The 10,000-nt window shown below is 45.1% G+C and overlaps 1 protein-coding gene across 1 annotated transcript in view; it reads left to right on the top strand.

Annotated features, from left to right (window-relative positions):
• The window catches only part of LOC120041040 (sorting nexin-13-like), a 58,930-nt gene that overhangs the window by 27,234 nt on the left and 21,696 nt on the right, over positions 1–10,000 (top strand). Inside the window, exons 3-7 of the mRNA XM_038986003.1 lie at positions 98–200; positions 336–425; positions 8,297–8,418; positions 9,511–9,623; positions 9,772–9,876. Of these exons, the coding sequence (XP_038841931.1) occupies positions 98–200; positions 336–425; positions 8,297–8,418; positions 9,511–9,623; positions 9,772–9,876 (533 nt within the window). The remainder of the gene's footprint in view (positions 1–97; positions 201–335; positions 426–8,296; positions 8,419–9,510; positions 9,624–9,771; positions 9,877–10,000) is intronic.

The raw sequence follows: 10,000 nt of genomic DNA on the forward strand, positions 1-10,000 counted from the left end.
ACCTGTTCTCTCCCTTCTCTCTTCGCCCCTGTCCTCACCCTCATCCTTCCTCTCCTCACCTCACCCCGTCACCTGCCTCCCCTTCTCTCCTCACCAGTGGTTTTGCGGTCACTCTGTTGTTTGGGAAAACCAACTCAGAGAGACATCTAGAGAGGTGTGAACAATCCTATCTTCCGGCCACGCAAACGGGTATACTGAAGGTAGGACACACACACACACACACCACACACACACCACACACACACACACACACACACACACCACACCACACCACACCACACACCACACACACACAAAAAAAACAACTATCCTTACTCCTCTCTCCCCTCTCCCAGACATTGGATGAGATGAGGCTGGAGCCAAAGCCTATACAGATAGACAGGAGACTGACTGGCTCCAACTACATAGACGAGCCTCTTCAACAGGTTAGTGACTCAACAGAAGGATGAAGAATGGGTGTGTGAAAACAAACAGAGAGGGAGCACAGTGATGACACGGCCTGATGAGTAACTTTCTGCTACCTAGCTTCTTCTTCTCTCTATCAAACTATGACCAAGTTGAATAGAGAGTTGATTTTGCTTACGTCTGTAATTTCGGTTCTTGTATATCGATTGTTCTAAAAACATGATTTGGTCATCGTTAGTCTATGCGTTACGTTGATTCCGGCTATTAAAGTATCTGCCTGTCCCTGTTTGGCTATCGGTTGCTGACTCTCACTCCTTCTCCCCACTGTGACATGGAGGAGGGAGAGATGCATTCTGAGAAGCACAAACCTATGACTGTTGCAATTGTGGGAAAATTACCTTTTTCAATGCAAAAATTAAATCAAGTGCAAAGGTGGGTGGGTGGGGGTGGGGGGTTAATGCAGCTAGTTAACCAAATAGTTAGCCGGACTATTTAGTATTATTATGGCTTGAAGGTAGAATCTGTTCAGGGTCCTGTTGGTTCCAGACTTGGTGCAGCGGTACTGCTTGCCGTGCGGTAGCAGAGAGAACAGTCTATGACTTGGGTGGTTGGAGTATACACCGCCTGCTATAGATGTCCTGGATGGCAGGGAGCTCGGCCCCAGTGATGTACTGGGCCATACGCACTAGACTGCTCTCTAGCACCTTGTGGTCAGATGCCAAGCAGTTGCCATACCAAGTGGTGATGCAGCCAGTCAAGATGCTCTCAATGGTGCAGCTGTAGAACTTTTTGAGGATCTGAGGGCCCATTCCAAATCTTTTCAGTGGCGTTGTTTTGCCTTCACGACTGGGTTGGTGTGTGTGGACCATGTTAATTCAATAGTAGCTGGTGCGCTCATGCATGGTTAATTTTTGCTTGCCTCGAAGTGAGCATAGAAGGCATTAAGCTCATCTGGTTGGCTCACGTCACTGGGCAGTTCCCAGCTAAGTTTCTCTTTGTAATCCCTGATAGTTTGCAAAACCTGCCACATCCGACAATTGTCAGAGCCGGCATAGTAGGATTCAGTCTTAGTCCTGTATTGATGCCTGTTTGATGGCTCGTCGGAGGTCATAGTGGGATTTCTTATAAGCATCCAGATTAGTGTCCCGCTCCTTGAAAGTGGTAGCTCCAGCCCAGGGCTCCCCAACCCTCTTCCTGGAGATCTACTGTCCTGTAGGTTTTCAGTCCAACCCTAATTTAGCACATCTGATTCAGCTAGTTAAGGTCTTGTTGAGCAGCTAATTAGTAGAATCAGGTGTGTTAAATTAGGGTTGGACAGTAGATCTCCAGCCAGAGGGTTGGGCAACCCTATTCTAGCCTTTACCTCAGTGCGGATGTTGCCTGTAATCCATTCTTTCTGGTTGGGATATGTACGTACGGTCACTGTGGGGACGACGTTGTGGATGCACATATTAATGAAGCCAGTGACGGATGTGGTAAACTCCTCAATGTTATCAGATGAATCCCGGAACATATTCCAGTCTGTGCTAGCGAAACAGCTTAGCATCCACTTCATCGGACCACTTCCATATTGAGCGCGTTATTGGTACTTCCTGTTTTTGCTTGTAAGCAGTAATCAGGAGGAAAGAGTTATGATCAGATTTGCCAAGGGGAATGCGAGGAAGAGCCTTATATGGGTTTCTGTGTGGAGTAAAGGTGATATTGAGCCTTGTATGGGTTTCTGTGTGGCGTAAAGGTGATATTGAGCCTTGTATGGGTTTCTGTGTGTGGAGTAAAGGTGATCTTGAGCCTTGTATGGGTTTCTGTGTGGAGTAAAGGTGATATTGAGCCTTGTATGGGTTTCTGTGTGGAGTAAAGGTGATATTGAGCCTTGTATGGGTTTCTGTGTGGAGTAAAGGTGATATTGAGCCTTGTATGGGTTTCTGTGTGGAGTAAAGGTGATCTTGAGCCTTGTATGGGTTTCTGTGTGTGGAGTAAAGGTGATCTTGAGCCTTGTATGGGTTTCTGTGTGTGGAGTAAAGGTGATCTTGAGCCTTGTATGGGTTTCTGTGTGTGGAGTAAAGGTGATCTTGAGCCTTGTATGGGTTTCTGTGTGTGGAGTAAAGGTGATCTTGAGCCTTGTATGGGTTTCTGTGTGTGGGGTAAAGGTGATCTTGAGCCTTGTATGGGTTTCTGTGTGGAGTAAAGGTGATATTGAGCCTTGTATGGGTTTCTGTGTGTGGAGTAAAGGTGATATTGAGCCTTGTATGGGTTTCTGTGTGGGGTAAATGTGATATTGAGCCTTGTATGGGTTTCTGTGTGGGGTAAAGGTGATATTGAGCCTTGTATGGGTTTCTGTGTGGAGTAAAGGTGATATTGAGCCTTGTATGGGTTTCTGTGTGGAGTAAAGGTGATATTGAGCCTTGTATGGGTTTCTGTGTGGAGTAAAGGCGATCTTGAGCCTTGTATGGGTTTCTGTGTGTGGGGTAAAGGTGATATTGAGCCTTGTATGGGTTTCTGTGTGGAGTAAAGGTGATATTGAGCCGTGTATGGGTTTCTGTGTGTGGAGTAAAGGTGATATTGAGCCTTGTATGGGTTTCTGTGTGGGGTAAATGTGATATTGAGCCTTGTATGGGTTTCTGTGTGGGGTAAAGGTGATATTGAGCCTTGTATGGGTTTCTGTGTGGAGTAAAGGTGATATTGAGCCTTGTATGGGTTTCTGTGTGGAGTAAAGGTGATATTGAGCCTTGTATGGGTTTCTGTGTGGAGTAAAGGCGATCTTGAGCCTTGTATGGGTTTCTGTGTGGAGTAAAGGCGATCTTGAGCCTTGTATGGGTTTCTGTGTGGAGTAAAGGCGATCTTGAGCCTTGTATGGGTTTCTGTGTGGAGTAAAGGTGATATTGAGCCTTGTATGGGTTTCTGTGTGGAGTAAAGGTGATATTGAGCCTTGTATGGGTTTCTGTGTGGAGTAAAGGTGATATTGAGCCGTGTATGGGTTTCTGTGTGGAGTAAAGGTGATCTGGAGTTTTGTCGCCTTTAGTTGCACTGGTGACATGCTGGTAAAAACGGATTTCAGTTTCCCTGCCTTAAAATCACCGGCCACGAGAAGTGTGTGGATGTGTATTTTCTTGTTTGCTTGAAGCCCTATAGATGGGTTAGATATACAGTTACATTTAGCCTGCTTTCTAAAACCTAGTGTTTCCCTTCCCCTTTAACGCACTATAGATAGATTAGCTGACAATGTCACAAATGATGTGCCCACTTCCATGGGGCAGAAGTCAGTGTGTTGTTGTGATTCTGGATTGCCAGATTGCTAGCAAGAATGACAACAGGCCATGTGGGGAATCGTGAATCATTTCAGCTCGTTTCATCTGGTTCTAAGTACAATGTCTAGTTTTGAGGTGTTTTACTACTGATTTCATGTCAATGCTAATATGGCAAAAAATTTGCTAGCTTGCTAACCAACAACTGTAACGGTCTATTTCAAAGACAAAAAGTGCTAATTCAACACATTTATTCATGTTTTCAATGAACAATGGAGACAGAATATAGTTTACATGTTGTCAAGTCTAATCCAACCCGTCTGTTTTGCCACATAGTTGCGCATGTGTCGGATTTGTTGATAAACAACCAACCCGTCTATACAGCTCGTTGAGTGCCAGCATCTGTTTGTGATGGTAAATGGACAGGTACAAAAATATATATATAGCTGTAAACTCTCTTGGTAAATAGTATGGTCTGCAGCTTATCGTCAGGTATTATAGCAAGCAAAAACTTGAGACTTCCTTAACATTTAGAGATCATGCACCAGCTGCTCTTAACGAAGAAACACCCCTCCCCACTTAGTCTTACCCGAGGCTGCCGTCTGGTCGAGACAATGCACGAAGAAACACCCCTCCCCACTTAGTCTTACCCGAGGCTGCCGTCTGGTCGAGACAATGCACGAAGAAACACCCCTCCCCACTTAGTCTTACCCGAGGCTGCCGTCTGGTCGAGACAATGCACGAAGAAACACCCCTCCCCACTTAGTCTTACCCGAGGCTACCGTCTGGTCGAGACAATGCACGAAGAAAGACCCCTCCCCACTTAGTCTTACCCGAGGCTGCCGTCTGGTCGAGACAATGCACGAAGAAAGACCCCTCCCCACTTAGTCTTACCCGAGGCTGCCGTCTGGTCGAGACAATGCACGAAGAAACACCCCTCCCCACTTAGTCTTACCCGAGGCTACCGTCTGGTCGAGACAATGCACGAAGAAACACCCCTCCCCACTTAGTCTTACCCGAGGCTGCCGTCTGGTCGAGACAATGCACGAAGAAACACCCCTCCCCACTTAGTCTTACCCGAGGCTGCCGTCTGGTCGAGACAATGCATGAAGAAACGGGTATATATTATCCATGTCCTTGTTCAGCCAAGACTACGAGAATCACAGAATATTACAGTTCTTCAGGTCCCGTTGATAGGATAGTCTTCATCACTTTTTTTTTCTTCCAGTCTGCACTTTCGCTAACAGAACAGAGGGCAATGGTGGTCTATTCGTTCGCCGACTTAATCTTGTTAGGAGGTCAACCTCACCTGCCTCTTTTTTTGCCGCCGCTTCCTCTTTGAGTCCTGGGGATTAGGGCATGGTCCGGAGTAAGCAGAATGTCCAGCGCTGCCCACTCGTTGAAGTAGAAATCTTAGAGGTTCGTGATCGCTGTTCTGATGTCCAGAAGACTTTTTCGGTCATAGGAAGTGATGGCGGAGACGTTTTCAAGATGTATAACTTTCAAAATACAGAAATACAGCCGGTATGGTGGAGTTGGCATCATATAATGCAAAAGGCATCATACCGGCTGTATTTCTGTATTTTGAAGGTTATATGTATTTGAAACTTGATTGCTGACATGCAAAACATTTTGGGATTATATCAACAATGGACTAATGAAACAAATACCAAAAGATAGTGTTTGGCTGGAGTTTTCCTTTAAGATGAGCATTAAAGAAACACACACAATAGTTGAATTTATCAGGAGTCCGTAAAACAGCAGCTACAGTGAGCACCATGATTCATTGGACAGTGACCATTTTTTGTTATTTTGGTTCTGTACTCTAGCACTTTGAGTTTGAAAGGATACAATGACAATGAGGGTGAAGTGAAGACTGTCAGCTTTAATTTAAGGGTATTTTCATCAGTATTGGATGAACCGTTTAGAGATGACAGCACCTTTTGTACATGGTCCCCCCATTTTAAGGTACTAGAAGTATTTGTTGAATTGGCTTTACAGATGTGTGTCGTTAGGCAGGTGTATTCATTTGTGTCGTTAGTGAATGCAGGAGAGGTGTTGATTAATGTATTGATTCTAGACTTTGCTATTGCCTTTGGAGGTTGTTGTTGGGGTGTGACAACATGAGGAAGACGGCACTGTCGATGCAAATGAAGCTGGCCGTCATAAGGCTCAGAAATGAAAATCAATCAATCAGTAACATTGCAAAAACCCTGGGCATGCCCAAGTCAACAGTTTGGTTCATCATTAACAAGACAAAAACCCTGGGCATGCCCAAGTCAACAGTTTGGTTCATCATTAACAAGACAAAAACCCTGGGCATGCCCAAGTCAACACGTTGGTTCATCATTAACAAGACAAAAACCCTGGGCATGCCCAAGTCAACACGTTGGTTCATCATTAACAAGACAAAAACCCTGGGCATGCCCAAGTCAACAGTTTGGTTCATCATTAACAAGACAAAAACAACCAGTGAACTCAATTATGTCAAAAGACCCAGTAGACTGAGGAAGACCACTGTAGTGGATGACTGGAGAATACTCTCTATGGTGAAGAAAACCCCCCTGACAACAGACCAACAGATAAAAAACACTCTCCTGGATGCAGGTGTAGATGTCAAAGTCTACCATACGTAGAAGTCTACACCAGCAGGACTACAGAGGGTACACTACAAGATGCAAACCACTGATAAGCCTGAAGAACAGAAAGGCGAGATTACAGTTTGCTAAAAAAGCACCTAAAAGAGCCCCAAGAGTTCTGGAAACAAGTATTGTGGACAGATGAGACAAAGATTAACATGTACCAGAGTGGTGGAAAGTGTGGAGAAAAAAAGACATGCCCATGATCCAAAGCATACCACCTCATCTGTGAAACATGGTGGAGGGGGTGTTATGGCTTGGGCCTGTATGGCTGCCAGTGGAACAGGCTCACTTGTCTTCATTGATGATGTGACTGCAGACAGAAGTAGAACAATGAATTCTGAAGTATACAGAATTATGTTATCTGCTCAGATAAAACCAAATGCCTCAACTCATTGGACGGCACTTCATCATGCAACAAGACAATGACCCTAAACATACTGCTAGAGCAACGAAGGGGTTTTTGATGGCCAAAAAGTGGAAAATCCTTGACTGGCCGAGTCAATCACCGGATCTGAATCCAATTGAACATGCATTTTACATGCTGAAGAGGAGACTGAAGGCAATAAGTCCCCGAAACGAGCAGGAACTGAAGATGGCTGCAGTACAGGCCTGGCCGAGCATCACCAGGGAAGATACCCAGCGTCTGGTGATGTCGACGCATCGCAGACTTCAAGCAGTCATTGCATGCAAAGGATATGCGCCCAAACATTAACAATGATTACTTTATTCTACATTATGTTAAACTGTCCAATGTTGTTTGATGCCCGAAAATGGGGGGTGGACTATATACAAAAGCTCCTAACTTCTAAACGGTTCATCTGATATGTATGAAAATACCCTCAAATTAAAGCTGACAGTCTGCACTTCAACCTCATTGTATCCTTTCAAACTCAGTGCTAGAGTACAGAACCAAAATAACAAAAAAATGGTCACTGTATATGGATTTTATTGTCTCGTATCGCTCAGTTCTAGTACAATGAACATGGAGTTCTCAGCAACAATAAGGCCTGTTCCTCACTCTTTCTCTCACTCCCTCTCTCACTCCCTCTCTCACTCCCTCTCTCACTCCCTCTCTCACTCCCTCTCACTCCCTCTCTCACTCCCTCTCTCACTCCCTCTCACACTCCCTCTCTCTCACTCCCTCTCTCCCTCTCTCTCTCCCTCCCTCCCTCCCTCTCTCCCTCCCTCTCTCACTCCCTCTCTCACTCCCTCTCTCACTCCCTCTCTCACCCCCTCTCTCACTCCCTCTCTCACCCCCTCTCTCACCCCCTCTCTCACCCCCTCTCTCACCCCCTCTCTCACTCTCTCTCTCACCCCCTCTCTCACTCCCTCTCTCACTCCCTCTCTCTCTCTCACTCCCTCTCTCTCTCTCACTCCCTCTCTCTCTCTCACTCCCTCTCTCACTCCCTCCCTCTCTCACTCCCTCCCTCTCTCACTCCCTCTCTCACTCCCTCCCTCCCTCTCTCACTCCCTCCCTCTCTCACTCCCTCCCTCTCTCACTCCCTCCCTCTCTCACTCCCTCCCTCTCTCACTCCCTCCCTCTCTCTCTCCCTCCCTCTCTCACTCCCTCCCTCTCTCTCTCCCTCCCTCTCTCACTCCCTCTCTCACTCTCTCTCTCTCTCTCTCTCTCTCTCTCTCTCACTCCCTCTCTCTCACTCCCTCTCTCTCTCTCCCTCTCTCTCACTCCCTCTCTCTCTCACTCCCTCTCTCTCTCACTCCCTCTCTCTCTCACTCCCTCTCTCTCTCACTCCCTCCCTCTCTCACTCCCTCCCTCTCTCACTCCCTCCCTCTCTCTCTCCCTCCCTCTCTCACTCCCTCCCTCTCTCACTCCCTCCCTCTCTCACTCCCTCCCTCTCTCCCTCCCTGCCTCCCTCTCTCCCTACCTCCCTCTCTCACTCCCTCTCTCTCACTCCCTCTCTCTCACTCCCTCTCTCTCACTCCCTCTCTCACTCCCTCTCTCACTCCCTCTCTCACTCCCTCCCTCTCTCACTCCCTCCCTCCCTCCAGGTCATCCAGTTTGCGTTGAGAGATTATATCCAGTACTGGTATTACACTCTGAGTGAGGATGATTCTTTTCTGCTGGAAATCAGACAGACGGTCCAGAACGCTCTGGTACAGTTCTCTACACGGTAATATTCTATTACAACTACATTACTGCATTATAACTAGTCTATTACTGCATTATAACTAGTCTATTACTGCATTATAACTAGTCTATTACTGCATTATAACTAGTCTATTACTGCATTATAACTAGTCTATTACTGCATTATAACTAGTCTATTACTGCATTATAACTAGTCTATTACTGCATTATAACTAGTCTATTACTGCATTATAACTAGTCTATTACTGCATTATAACTAGTCTATTACTGCATTATAACTAGTCTATTACTGCATTAACTAGTCTATTACTGCATTAACTAGTCTATTGCTATTCTAACTAGTCTATTGCTATTCTAACTAGTCTATTGCTATTCTAACTAGTCTATTGCTATTCTAACTAGTCTATTGCTATTCTAACTAGTCTATTACTGCATTAAAGCTAGTCTATTGCTGTTCTAAGTAGTCTATTTCTTTAACTAGGCTATTACAGCTTTATGTAGTCTATCACTACTCTACTGCATTATAAGTATATTACTCAATTACGGCTAACTACTATTACTGCGCCGGCAGTGTAGCCTAGTGGTTAGAGCGTTGGACTAGTAACCGAAAGGTTGCAAGTTCGAATCCCCGAGCTGACAAGGTACAAATCTGTCGTTCTGCCCCTGAACAGGTAGCTAACCCACTGTTCCTAGGCCGTCATTGAAAATAAGAATTTGTTCTTAACTGACTTGCTTAGTTAAATAAAGGTAAAAAAAATATATAAATAAAAAACTAGTCTATTACTACTCTACTGCATTATAAGTAGTCTACTACTCAATTACAGCTTTAACTAGTCTATTACTACTCTAACTAGTTGTACTACTCTATAACTAGTCTATTACTGCTTTATAAGTAGTCTATTACTACTCTACTGCATAAGTAGTCTAATACTCAATTACTACTTTATAACTAGTCTATTACTGCTTTATAACTAGTCTATTACTGCTCAATTAATGCTTTAACTAGTCTACTGTTTTATATAGTCTATTACTACTCTACTGCATTATAACTAGTCTACTACTCAATTACGGCATCATAACTAGCCTACTACTGTGTTACCACACTGTTATACAGGTCTAAAGATGTGGACTGGCAGCCTTATTTGACCACCAGACTGGTGGATGACTTTGCTACTCACCTTCGAGTCTTCAGAAAGGCCCAAGACAGACTGGAGGACAGTAAACAGAGTAAGGGCACACACACACACACTCACACTCGCTTTCTCTCTGACATGATGATGATTATTACGAAGATGTTGTGGATGATTATGAATATGGTGATGTTTATGATTGTGGTGATGAGGATGATGATGATGTGGTGGTGGTGTGTTTCTAGGGGACTTGTCGGAGGAGATGATGGAGTCATTCTTTGAGGCGGAGGTGGAGATGGAGAGGAACATCTGTAGAGACGTGGTCTGCACCTCCCTGAAGGATGAAGAAGGTACACACACCCGAAAGAACGAGGGAGGTTCACACGTTGCACCTCGTCAAGGCCTTTGGAACTCCTTTGAGCCTCCTGCCTGTGTTTAAATAGAAAGAAAAAGTTGAACACGATATATGCTCCA

Source organism: Salvelinus namaycush, unplaced genomic scaffold (assembly GCF_016432855.1).
Source record: "Salvelinus namaycush isolate Seneca unplaced genomic scaffold, SaNama_1.0 Scaffold40, whole genome shotgun sequence".
NCBI classification, from domain to species: domain Eukaryota; kingdom Metazoa; phylum Chordata; class Actinopteri; order Salmoniformes; family Salmonidae; genus Salvelinus; species Salvelinus namaycush.